The 14,148-nt window shown below is 42.0% G+C and overlaps 1 protein-coding gene and 1 long non-coding RNA gene across 2 annotated transcripts in view; one reads left to right on the top strand and one right to left on the bottom strand.

Annotated features, from left to right (window-relative positions):
• The window catches only part of LOC148895283 (uncharacterized), a 73,916-nt gene that overhangs the window by 58,267 nt on the left and 1,501 nt on the right, over positions 1-14,148 (top strand). The window lies entirely within an intron of this gene.
• The window catches only part of LOC148895282 (BMP/retinoic acid-inducible neural-specific protein 3-like), a 63,041-nt gene continuing 52,788 nt past the window's right edge, over positions 3,896-14,148 (bottom strand). Inside the window, exon 8 of the mRNA XM_089001654.1 lies at positions 3,896-7,828. Coding sequence (XP_088857780.1) covers positions 6,712-7,828 — 1,117 coding nt within the window. The 3' untranslated portion in view covers positions 3,896-6,711. The remainder of the gene's footprint in view (positions 7,829-14,148) is intronic.

Below are 14,148 nucleotides of genomic sequence, written 5' to 3'. Positions count from 1 at the left end.
AGCCCATTTCCAATGGAGCTTGTGCGCCATCTTGTGCATTTTTCTGGGCGCTACATTGGAGTCCAGACGCCTCGAATTGATACGGAAGGACTTCTTTAATTGATTGCAAACATTAATGCTTTCCTCTTCAGAACTATTTGAATCATATTCATAACTGAATGAGTAACAAGAAAGCATCTCCGAATCTGAACACTCTGAATCCATTGTTTTGATTCTGGAGCTAGGCAGTTTGTGAAGGAGTATCCTGGCGTGAAGTCACGAACAAGGTGGCGGGACTTTCTGAATCTCACCAGTTCCAAGCTCATTTTGTGGCAATTTTGGGACACTTTAAGTCATTTTTATTACCATCTATTGGTTGTGAGTGTGCGGACTTGTCAGTGTGTTGACATCGCAGCGATTTTAGGGGTTGGTCCGTCTGTTAGTCCGTCCCTTGGTCTGTAGGTCGGTCTGTAGCTCGGTCTGTAGATCGGTCTGTCGGTCCACCGTTAGGTGTGTCGGTCAGTCTGTCTGTCCGTAGATACAGTCCCTCGGTCCGTCCCTTGGTCTGGAGGCCGGTCTGTCGGTCCATCGTTCGATCCGTCTGTCCATAAGTACAGTAAATCTAATTTATCTATCTGTTAAATTATCTATCTAAGATAGCTAGATGCCATCTGTTGGTTGTGAGTGTGAGGACTTGTCAGTGTGTTGACATCTCAGCGATTTTAGGGTTGGTCCGTCGTTCGGTCCGTCCCATGGTCTGTAAGTCGGTCTGTTTGTCGGTCAATCGGTCCATCGATCGGTCCGCGGTCCGTAGATACAGTAAATCTAATTTTTCTGTCTGTTAAATTATCTATCTACGATAGATACCACCTGTTGGTTGTGAGTGTGCGGACTTGTCAGTGTGTTGACATCTCAGTGATTTTGGGGGTTGGTCCGTCGGTCGGTCCGTCGCTTGGTCTGTAGGTCGTACTGTAGGTCGGTCTGTAGGTCGGTGTCTAGGTCGGTCAGTCGGTCCGTCGGTCTGTCATTCAGTCAGTCCGTCGGTCCGTCTGTCCGTAGATACAGTAGTCTCATTTAACAATCTGTTAAATTGTCCTGCTATGAATAGATAGCCAGATACCATTTGTTGGTTGTGAGTGTGCGGACTTGTCAGCGTGTTGACATCTCAGCGATCCTGGGGTTAGCGCTCAGGTGCGATGGCTGGCAGTCCCCGGTGTTTTTGAAGTGGGCATCATTAGCCTGACCGTCTCGCAGCCTTGCAATTTCATGAACTGAAAACCCCAAACCTTCAGGCTGTGGCACCTGCATTAATCCAAACGCTCAAACTCTGCCACCGGAGTCCCTCCTCTCATTAACCACTGCACATACCGAGATTGGAAAGAATGAGGAAGCGTCCGCAAGTCTGGACAGATGTTAAAGTAGTAATAACAGACGACACAGACTGATTGAGAGCTAGCTTTTCTATCTATCTTGCTAGCTCTCTAACTATATATCTATCTAGCTTTCTATCTGTCTCGCTAGTTTTCTATCTATCTATCTATCTATCTATCTATCTATCTATCTATCTATCTATCTATCTATCTATCTATCTATCTATCTATCTATCTATCTGTCTGTCTGTCTGTCTGTCTGTCTGTCTGTCTGTCTGTCTGTCTGTCTGTCTGTCTGTCTGTCTGTCCGTCCAGTTAGCTTTCTATCTATCTATCTATCTATCTATCTATCTATCTATCTATCTATCTATCTATCTATCTATCTATCTATCTATCTATCTATCTATCTATCTATCTATCTATCTATCTATCTATCTATCTATCTATCTATCTATCTATCTATCTATCTAATAATAATAATACATTTCATTTATAGGCACCTTTCAAAACTCTCAAGGTGACTTTACAGTCACACGATGTTTCTCTGTGGGTGAGCAGCGGCAGCCACACTCGCCAGCGTGTGCTAGCTTTCTATCTATCTAGCTTTCTATCTATCAAGCTAGCTTTGTATCTATCTATCTAGCGAGCTTTCTATCTATCTAGCGAGCTTTCTATCTATCTAGCTAGCGTTCTATGTATCTAGCTAGCTGTCTATCTATATAGCTAGCTGTCTATCTAGCTAGCTTTCGATCTCGCTAGCTAGCGTTCTATCTATCTAGCTAGCTTTCTGTGTATCTAGCTAGCTTTCTATCTATCTAGCTACCTTTTATCTAGCTAGCTAGCTTTCTTTCTATCTAGCTAGCTGTCAATCTATCTCACTAGCTTTCCAGAATGTAGGATTGATTAAATTTAGCAGTGCTACCAAATCTTCCATCGGATGCTGTGCAGCCAATATCGCAAATCGCCGAGTGTATTGAAGGAACAAATGCTAACGATGACTGATTCTGCGTTCTAAGATGCAACGTGATGATTTAGGTCAAGGAATGTCTACTTTGCATGCCAGTGGATTGAGTGGATGCATTTGCATATGGCGGCTGAAATCACAATTTTTATAGAGCCTCTTTGCACCAATGCACCGCTCCATGTTAATGGCACTTTCAGATAAAATGAGTTCTTTATGTGCGCTGATGCTTGTAGTCCATTAATTTCCCTTTTTATGGCCGCTAAATGAGATCTGCTGACTCCCTCGGGTTCAGCGCGATATCAGATGCTTTTGTTGTCAAAATATTCTGCTCATGTACAAGAGGAGGGCTAAAGGTTAGCCGAAACCCAAACGAGCCAGATGTTTTTTGGATCGAATTTGTGCTTGATGACCGGTTCAGGGTGTACCCACTCGCCCCATCAACAGCCAAGAGCCGGATGCCCAACATTTTTTGGTCTAAATATACTTTTTAAGCCACCCATCCAACCATCTATCAAGCAAGAAATATCTATTTTTATCTATCTATCTATCTATCTATCTATCTATCTATCTATCTATCTATCTATCTATCTATCTATCTATCTATCTATCTATCTATCTATCTATCTATCTATCTATCTATCTATCTAGCTACCCATCTATTCATCTAGGTATCTAGCCAGCTATCTTGCTAGTCATCTATCCATCTTGCTACCCAGCTAGCTATCTAGCTAGTCAGCTACCTATGCAGATCGCCAGTATGCCATATCGCTATCTAGCCAGCTATCAAACTAGTCATCTATCCATCTAGCTATCTAGTTAGCTCTCTAGCCAGTCATCTATCTTGCTATCTAGATAGCTATATCCAGCTAGCCAGCTAGCTATGCGGATAGCCAGTCAGCCAGCCAGCCATCTAGCTATCTAGCCAGCTATTTAACTAGTCATCTATCCATCTTGCTATCTAGCTAGCTATCTAGCTAGCCATCTATCCATCTAGCTATCTACAGCTATTTAGATAGGTAGCTAGCCAGCTTTCTGTCTATGCACAGTGATACAGCAGCGGTAAATGAAGCACGATATTGCGAAAGATCACAATCGTGGCGCTCATAAAATGCGTTTTCTACACGTCACATGTAAAAAGCTTTTTATTTCATGTATTTTAGATAATGCATTTTTTACCCCCCCCCCAACAAACAACAAGATTATAAAAATAAACACACATAATGACAATATGTTACAAACAATTCTAGTGAAGTTCATGTCCGTTCTTGTGTATGTTTGGTTGCGTCAGACTCCTCAACCCCATTAAAAAAAAATGGAATTGAAAAGAGTGAGCTGCCAATCCAAGCAAGGTCAAATAAAAGGTCACGGAAATATTGTCAACAAATAATCGATGAGAATGTTTCTTCAGACGTCATCTGTACTACTTTGATGGTGTCTGACGTTTTGATTCTTATCCAAGAGGCTTCGTCAGCTAACTAAATTGTTTGCTGGTAGTTTTGGCCCCTATATATATATCCCTACTGTCCAGACGTGACAGTGCCAGTCCTCTTCTATGATAGGTCCCTTCTCTCAGATTGGGGGGGGGGGTCCCGAGGACTGGCCTGATTGCCCCATTTGCTCTGGTATCACCTCATCAGCATAACTAAGGGTATGTTGCCTAAGAATCCTGCGATTTAATCGCCATGGTGGGGCGAGGTTTAATTTGGATTGTTCGTACAACATAGGCTTAGTTATGCTGATGAGATGATACCAGGGCAAATGGGGCAATCAGGCCAGTCGTAGACCCCATAATTAGACAGGTCAATAGAAGTAATCAGTGTAGCCTCAGGCAATAGTCTGAGAGCAGGGATCTATCATAGCAGAGTCTGGCAACGCCACGTCTGGACAGTAGGGATATGTATAGGGCCAAAACTACCAGCAAAATTTTTTGTTCACTGACGAAGCCTCTTGGATGAGAAGCGAAACGTTCGACACCTGCAAAGAAGTACAGATGACGGCAGAAGAAACCTCATCGATGTACCACTCCTGTACGACTGAGACTTTACACAGACGTCAACAAATGTTTGTCTGAACCGCAACGGCTGTAAAAACATGACGGCAAAAATGCTGGTGCATAAGTGGACGTGAAAGCGTGACATTGTTTGAACCCAAACATTCAGGATTTTTTTTGTCCAGATGAAGAAATGAACTTTGTGTTTGCACCTGTTTGTACGTTGAAGTGCTGGTCCGTGAAAAATGGGAACGAAAAAAATACGCTGATACCTTGGCTTACGAACTTAATTGGTTCTCAGAAAGTGTGTGTATTCCAAACATTAATTTCCCATAGGAAACCATTAAAATGAGGATAATCCGTTCCCAGGTCCCCACAAATCATAATTTTCAACTAAATAAGCATTAAAACTCCACAAAATATATGTGCTATTGTATTGTAATTAAATAAATAAACTGTATTGTATAATAAAGTCGTTTTATTTTTAATAATAATAATAATAATAATACATTTAATTTATAAGCGCCTTTCAAAACTGTCAAGGTCACTTTACAGTCACAGGATGAAATTTTTCAGTGGGTGAGCAGCGGCAGTCACACGCACCTGCGTTCACTCAACCCGGAAGTAACTCTAATAGATAGAAAGCTAGCTAGATATCTAATTAGATAGCTCTTAATTACAATCACTTTAATGCATTTCCTTAAGCGCATTTCAAAACTCTCAAGGTCACTTTATAGTCACAGGATAAGCTAGATAGCTAGCTCGCTAATATATTTACCTTTGTGATGGTCATTGACGGCTTGATGGAATGGATAGCTTTTTGCATAAAGTGTCTCAAGGAGCTCTGGATTGTACATCTTGGAAGTTGTGATATTACAACAGCAACAGATGCAGGCAGACACACTAGAAACTTCATTAATAGCTGGTTCCTTGCTTGTCTTTTCTCTTCAAATTGTACAAATGGACTTGTGCGGGTTATTTGTGGGGCCTGATTGGTGGGATATTTTAATCTTGCAGTCTACACTCAATAAAGTTGAAACGAACTGCCATTTTTAGCTCCTTGTTAGCAGCGCCAAGAACCGGCTCGTTCGCGAATGACACATCACTCATTGTGGTGCTCCGTGTGTTTCCTGAAAAATAGTTTGTATTCCAAGATTAAATTCGAATGAATTTAACGTTCGTAAGGTGAAAAGTTCGTTAGAATAAGCGTTCGTGAACCGAGGTATCACTGTATTGTGAGTCATTATGACATTGCGAACGTCCCTCAAGCATCCTTCGCGCCGCTCCAGAAAGGCTCTTTACCGTCATCGGGGGGGTCGGGGGGGGGGGGGGGGGGGTGTGCGCCGGGACCGCGTCGCCTTCCATCTGGCCCGCCTGGCATCCCGCCCACTTATTAGCTACATAATTTAGTCATTTCGTATTACATCGACTTGGGCTGCTTGGCGCTGAAGGTGAATTCGCTATGCATAGATAGCCAGGTAGCCATCCAGTGAGATAGCTAGCTATATAACTGGCGAGCTAGCTAGATAGCTAGGTGGCCATCTATCGATCTCATTTGGATAGCTAGCTCGATATATAGCCAGTTAGATCGCGAGCTACGGCGTTGGCTATCTATCGAGCTAACTAGCTGGCCATTTATTGAGCTGGCTAGAAATCTAGCAAGCTATCTATCGAGCTAGCTAGCCGACAAGCTCCGATTACAGCTCAAAATTATCATGCGTGCTGCAAGTAAAGGAGGGAATCTGTTTAGCAAATTCATATGTAAACAAGTGTTTTGAGTAGTCAAAGCTAGCTCTATTGGTGTGCCCCTGTATAAATGACCACGAAGGATCAATGAAAATTAAATCAATGTTCCATTCATTTCTAGATAGATCGCTGTCTAGCTAGCTAGATGGATCGCTGTCTAGCTAGCCGGATGGATCTAACTAGCCAGATGGATCGCTGTCTAGCTAGCTAGATGGATCACTATCTAGCTAGCGAGGTAGATAGCTTTCTAGCTAGCTAGGTAGATAGCTATCTAGCTGGCTATCTAGCTTTTACCACTGAAAACACTTGTTTTTACGTATTAATTCTGTATGCAGATTCCCTCCCATTACTTGCAGCACACATGATAATTTTGAGCTGTCATCAGCGTTCGTCTGTAAGTAGTTATCTATCTCGCTAGCTCGATAGCGATCCATTCAGCTAGCTAGATAGCGTTCCATCTAGCCAGATAGATAGCGGTCAGCTAGCTAGACAGATAGCGATCCAGCTAGCTCGATAGATAGCGATCTAGCTAGATAGCAATTTATCTAGATAGCAATCTATCTAGCTAGCTGGATAGCGATCGATCTAGTTAGCTGGATCTAGATAGATCGCTGTCTAGCGAGCTAGATGGCTTGCTGTCTAGCGAGCTAGATGGAAGCTTATTAGCTACATAATTTGGTTGTTTCGTATTCCATGGACTTGGGCTGCTTGGCGCTGAAGGTCTGCAGCGCAGCCTGAATGCGGCCGACGTCCGCCGCGGTCAGTTTGAGCCGATGCCGCAGCAAACAGGAGAACAGGTCCAAAGGCTGCGGTCCGGGCGGGGAGAGCCGGTTGACCCGATCCCGGACCTCCAGCAGCTGGAGCAGGGCCGAGTCTCGGGATCCCTGAGTGTACGGGTAGTCCAGCTGTAAAATCAAGTCCTGGATCGCATCCGGGTCAAAGTGCATGCTGTATCCATACACCTGTACGCTGTTTATTTTCATGTAGCCCAGATTCTGCCCCGGTTCCAAGTACTCCAGGGGTTCGTAATAAGCGCTGCCGTTTCCGTAACCGGAGGGTCCTCGGATCCGACTGCGCAAGTAAAAGTGAACCGTCTCGAAAAAGGTTTTCCATTTGTTGCCCAAAGTCAAGGTCCAGTTGTAGCAGTCGTGGGGAAGCGCTAATTTAGTCCTCTCCCAGTCAGGGTAGTTGTTCTGGTCAATGGGCATGATCCAACTCTCCGAGTGACTTCCCCCAAACGGATTGATGTAGACGGACAGAACCGGGTCCAAGGTGATGTTTTTGGTCAGGCAAATCTGTAGCGAAATCCCCAGAAGCATGTGGACGTGGTTGGACTTGTACTTGTTGCTTTTCAAAGTCAACAGCATCCTCTTTCTCCACGATGGATCAAACCAACTAGCGAGCCTGACGTCATTGCTAACAAAGATTCCGTGGACGTTGATGCGCTTGTCCCATTTTTGCAGAAGATAGCGTAACTCCGAATCCTGAAGGTCCGTCTCCAAACCGATGTAATGGTCGATGGAGTCCGGGACTTCGTCGCGACATGCACCCTGAATCAGCATGTAGCCCTGGTTGCAGGTGGCGCACCGGGAACGGTTCTCGTAGGAGCACGAGGCGCAGGAGGTGCCGTCGCCCACGGCGCAGGGAATCGTACTCTGGCAGGGCGGACGGTCGTAGGGACACAAGCAACTGCGGGTTTCCTCCGAATAGGCGCCCACGTGGTTGTTTTCGCTGCAGTACATGATGGACAGGATGTAGTTCAACCAGTAGGTCACCGGTCTAGAAAGGAGACACAAATGGTCGTAAGTCAAAATGGTCGTAAGTCGAAATCCAGTCAAAATGTCGAATAGAGACTCGGAGGCTAAATGACTTGCAAACTCCCCCTTTTAAAATGTTTAAAATAGGGTCTGGAGATCGTGGTCGTAAGTACGGGTGGTCGTAAGTCGAGTCGCTCGTAAGTTGCATGTTACCTGTATATTATTCAAACTTTGAAAACTTTTTCTGTGTACCGTCTTTCTTTATAAATATGCAGTTTATAGACAGGTGCGGTGTGTGTATGTACAAAATATATAGCTAGCTATCTATTTGAGTCAGGAAACGTATTAGGTATCTAGTTAGCTGGCTATATATTAGCTATCTAGCTAGCTGACTATCTATTAGCTATTTATCAAGCTATTAGCTATCTAGCTATCTATTAGCTATTTATTAGCTTTCGAGCTATCTATTAGCTTGCTAGCTAGCCTTCGATCTTTTTGAGTTATTTTGGGTTGAGTAAACACTGTCTCGTGTGGCTGCCGCTGCTCACCCACAGAAAGACTGATCCTATGACTGTAAAGTGACCTTGAGAGTTTTGAAAGGCGTCTATAAATTAATCGTATAACATGTAACATGTATAACATAGAAAATTGCAATTTATAGACAAGTGCGGCTTGTGTATGTACAAAATAAATAGCTAGCTAGCTATTTATTTGAGTCAGGAAACGTATTAGCTATCTAACTAGCTGGGTATATATTAGCTATCTAGCTAGCTGGCTAACTATTTACTATTTATCTAGCTATTAGCTATCTAGCTATCTATTAGCTATCGATTAGCTGTTGAGCTATCTATTAGAGATCTATTTTCTCTTGAGAGTTTTGAAAGGCGCTTATAAATGAAATGTATTTTTATTATTATTTTATTATTATTATTATTATTATTATTATTATAACCATTTGCAGGTTAATAAATGGAATGAAAATGCAATCAACGCAATACTGTTGCTCGCCACTAGGTGGCCATCGGAGAGCATAGCCCCAATTTGAGGTTTGTTACGTGTTGACGACTGCCGACATTTTCTTTGCTTGTATTTTAGAAAATTGATATAACGTGACCAAAACTACTCTCAATATAACAACGTCCAGTATCGCTCATCTCTATGGATGATCAAACCTCATTTAGTTGGATAGCGACCCATCTAGCTAGCATGATAGCGATCCATCCAGCCAGCTAGATAGCGATCCATCCAGCGAGCTAGATAGCGATCCTTCCAGCTAGCTAGGTAGCGATCCAGCCAGCTAGCTAGGTAGTGATACGGCTAGCTAGCTAGATAGCGATTCCGCTAGATAGCTAGGTAGCAATCCAGCTAGATAGCTAGATAGCGATCCAACTAGATAGCGAGATAGCGAGCCACCTAGATCGCTAGATAGCGATCCAGCTAGATAGCGATACAGCTAGATAGCTAGATAGCGCTCCAGCTAGATAGCGCTCCAGCTAGATAGCGATCCAGCTAGATAGCTGTATAGCGATCCAGCTAGATAGCTAGACAGTGAGCCAGCTAGCTAGATAGATAATGATCCAGTTAGATAGCGATCCATCTAGCTATCTAGATAGCGATCCAGGTAGATAGCTAGATAGCGATACAGCTAGATAGCTAGACAGTGAGCCAGCTAGCTAGATAGATAATGATCCAGTTAGATAGCGATCCATCTAGCTATCTAGATAGCGATCCAGGTAGATAGCTAGATAGCGATACAGCTAGATAGCTAGACAGTGAGGCAGCTAGCTAGATAGGTAATATCCAGGTAGATAGCCTTCCATCTAGCTATCTAGATAGCCTTCCATCTAGCTAGCTAGATAGCAATCCATCCAGTTTGATAGCTATCTAGCTCTCTCGATAGATGGCTCTCTAGCTAGCAAAGAACACAATTAGATAGCCAGAAATCGAGCTAGGCAGACGTTGATTTTGCTTTAGATGTGTTAAAAAAAATAAATAAATAAGAGCGCGCAAGATGACACACGCTAATTATTCTGATTTTGTTGTCAGTCAGCGCGCCGAATGTTTTGACGTTTTCCCTTGAAAGGCTTCCGCTTGTCACGCGCCATCTCAAAAGCAGTCTCGGCTGCGCACAGCAGGTGAGAAGAAGGCGTTCCGTCACGCCGATACGCGGCGTGTCGGCGGGACACGTCAACTGTCATGGAGACGCCGTTTGAACGGCGTGTAAAGGAGAAAAGCTCGTCAGTCTTCATCTCCACTTAGAGTTGCTGTCACGCTGATCGCTGCTGTAATTTCAATTTGCGGCAAAATAAAATAAAAGCGGATATTTTTGAATCTTTTTGTTTTGTTTCTACGGTAACGAGGAGGAAATCAATGACACAATTCAGTTCAATAACAATGCGAGCTGTTCATTGCAAAAACATGGAGCGTGGGGCATATTTCAAAGCATTTGTTATTGCATTGTATTTTCCTTTATTAGTTATCCTAAAAGTATAGTGAGACCTTAGCTTACGAACTTAATTGGTTCCCAGACAGAGTGTAAGAAAAGTGTGTATCCCAAAAAATAATTTCTCATAGGGAACCCATTAAAATGAGAATAATCCATTCTCAGGTCCCCGTAAAACATGATTTTCTACTAAATAAGCCGTTAAACTACACAAAATATATCTTATTTTATGTATAATAAATGTGCTATTCTGTTGTAATGAAAGAAATACACTGCACTGTATAATAAAGTAATTTTATTTACATTGGTGATGGTCATTGATGGCTTGATGGAATGTGTCATGATCTGGTTGGCGACCAGCAGGTGGTGCTGTCGGCCCCGCCTGCACCTGCACAGGTGCTGGTCGTCCCGATAGTGGCAGACCGCCACGTTCGGATTGGCGACCAATGGGTAGTGCTGTCAGCCCTGCCTGCTGCCTCGCAGGTGCTGGTCGTTCCCAATCAATGGCAGTCAAAAGGACTCCCGGCACTACCATTTGGTGTCGGGTCATTGTATGCTTTGTATGCTGTGTATGCTTTGTATGCTTTGTATGCATTGTGCATTGTGTTTCTTTCATCTTGGCAGACTTTTACTCTTGCTTTTTCTTTTGATACTTTGCATTTTTCTGTTCAAATGATTTTAACGTTTTAGATTTTGTTCCTGTTGACTTTATTTTAATACAATTTCTCAAATACTGCCTGCTTTTTGGGATCCACAACTGCCATCACCACCTTGAAAACCGTGACAGAATGGGGTGGGAGGAGGTCGGAGGGAATTGCTATTTGGAAGGAGAGTCATATTCCATAAGGACTGTAATTAAAGAAATAAACTGTACTGTATTATAAAGTGGTTTTATTGACCTTTGTGATGGTCGTTGATGGCTTTATGGAATTGAGTGGCCAGTTTCATTAGCATTAAACACTTTATGGAAGGAACGTAGCCTTTCACCATCTTGAGGAATGATCCCTTGTAGGTGCTTTCTCTGCCATAATTTTACCTTGTTCCTCATCAATTGTGTTCTGTTTAGCTGGGTTGATAGCTTTTTGCATCAAGTGTACAGATGTACAGATGCTTGTGCGGGTATATATTTGTGGAACCTGATTGATGGGCTATTTTAACCTTGCAGTCTACACTCTGGCTTTGAACTGTCAAAGTTGAAACTAGTCCAAATGTCACTGTTTTCTATCCATTTTCTCACTCTCTCTCTGTCGTCTGCCTGTCTCTATAATGTTTAACCCCCCCCCCTTACTGCTGTGTTCTTGACCAATCACATGGCTTTAAGCGAAGGGGGCGGGGAATAGAGGACAAAAACAAGTCGGCTGCCATTTTCTTGTTAGGAGAACGACACATGTCACTCATTGTGGTGCTCCATGTGTATCCCAAAAAATAGTTCATATGCGTAGGTTAAATTTTCATCAATTTAACGTTCGTAAACCAAAAATTTCATAAGCCAAGGGATTCGTAAACCGAGGTATCACTGTACCATATTTTCCGGTGTGTAAAGCGCACCCAAAAGCCTTCATTTTCTTCCAAAGATGATCATGCCCCAGCCTCTAATGTAGTGCCTTATAATACATATGGTGTGCCTTATATTTGGAAAACTTTGATGTATGTATTATATTTGGAAAACTTTTTTTCATTCATTAGGGATGCACCTTATAGTCAGGTCATATAGACAGACCTTTAAATTATATTTGTAAAACTTTTTTCAATTAATTGAAGGTGTGCCTTATAGTCTGGTGCACCGTATATATGGAAACAGTTTGAAAATACACCATTCATTGGGGGTGCACCTTATACACATTGAAAATATGCTATTGATATATTTGGAAAACTTTGTTCATTCATTGAAGGTTCGCCTTATAGTCCGCTGTGTCTTATATATGAAAAAAAAATGAAAATACACCATTCATTGGGGGTGCGCCTTATACTTTGGTGCACTTTATACACCAGAAAATACGGTATGTATATATTATATTTGGAAAACTTTTTTTTTCATTCATCAGCGGTGCACCTTTTACTCTGCTGCACCTTATATATGGAAACAAGTTTGAAAACCCACCATTAATTGGGGGTGCGCCTTATAATCTGGTGCACCTTATACACCAGAAAATTCAGTGTTTATATATTATATTTGGCAAACTTTTTTTTTCATTTATTAGCGGTGCACCTTATACTCCGCTGCGCCTTATGCATGGAAAATTTTGAAAATACACCATTCTTTCGGGGTGCGCTTTATACTCCGGTGCACCTTATACACTGGAAAATACGGTATTTACATATTGTATTTGGAAAACTTTTCATTCATTGAAGGTGCGCCTTATGTATGGAAACAGTTTGAAAATACATCATTTTTTCGGGGTGCGCTTTATACTCCGTTGCGCCTTATTCACCAGAAAATACAGACCTTTAAATTATATTTGGAAAACGTGTTTTCAATTAATTGAAGGTGTGCCTTATAGTCTGGTACGCCTTATACAGTAAAGTCTCGTTATATCGATATTCAAGGGAGTCCGAGAAAATATCGATATAACCGGGACTATCGATATATCCGACCCTGTTTGCATGTAATTTTCTCCGTGCGTGCATAGAAATAGTATCGATATAACCGGGACTATCGATATATCCGATATCGATATAACTAGACTTTACTGTATATGGAAAATGTTTGAAAATACACCTTCATTGGTGGTGCGCCCTATACTCCGGTACAAGCACCTTATAAATGGGAAAATATGGTATGTGTATATTATGTTTGGAAAACGTTTTTCATTCATTGAAGGTGCGCCTGATAGTCCGGTGTGCCTTATATATGGAAAAAGTTTGAAAATACACCATTAATTGGGGGTGCGCTTTATACTCCGGTGCACCTTATACACTGGAAAATACAGACCTTTAAATTATATTTGGAAAACTTGTTTTCAATTAATTGAAGGTGTGCCTTATAGTCTGGTATGCCTTATATATGGAAAATGTTTGAAAATACACCTTCATTGGTGGTGCGCCCTATACTCCGGTACAAGCACCTTATAAATGGGAAAATATGGTATGTGTATATTATGTTTGGAAAACGTTTTTCATTCATTGAAGGTGCGCCTGATAGTCCGGTGCGCCTTATACTCCGGTACAAGCACCTTATCCACGGGAAAATATGGTATTTATATATTATATTTGGCAAACTGTTTTTTTTTTCATTCATTAGCGGTGCACCTTATACTCCGCTGCGCCTTATGTATGGAAAATTTGGAAAATACACTATTCTTTCGGGGTGCGCTTTATACTCTGGTGCACCTTATACACTGGAAAAAAACATTCATTGGGGGTGCACCTTATACTCCGGTACAAGCACCTTATCCACGGGAAAATATGGTATTTATATATTATATTTGGCAAACTGTTTTTTGTCATTCATTAGCGGTGCACCTTACACTCCGCTGCGCCTTATGTATGCAAAATTTTGAAAATACACCATTCTTTCGGGGTGCGCTTTATACTCCGGTGCACCTTATACACTGGAAAAACCATTCATTGGGGGTGCGCCTTATACTTCGGTACAAGCACCTTATCCACGGGAAAATATGGTATTTATATATTATATTTGGAAAACTGTTTTCATTCATTGAAGGTGCGCCTTATGTATAACGAAAACGTTTGAAAAGAGCATTCATTGTTGGTGCGCTTTATACTCCAGAAAATCCGGTAAATGTTTCTTTGGTTTTACAATGACATGCAATACAATACAAGTCAAAATTGGAATCATATTTTACAAACAACATGAGGTTGGGTTGCAAATATGGTTAGGTAATATTTTTCCCCCCCAAAAACAAACAGAGAAAGCGTCTGTACTTGCTAAAAATCAC

Source organism: Hippocampus bargibanti, linkage group LG07 (genome assembly GCF_051943395.1).
Source record: "Hippocampus bargibanti isolate YZ-2025 linkage group LG07, ASM5194339v1, whole genome shotgun sequence".
Taxonomy (NCBI): domain Eukaryota; kingdom Metazoa; phylum Chordata; class Actinopteri; order Syngnathiformes; family Syngnathidae; genus Hippocampus; species Hippocampus bargibanti.
Note: the sequence above shows the minus strand (reverse complement) of the source record. Positions and strands in the feature narration are given on the sequence as shown.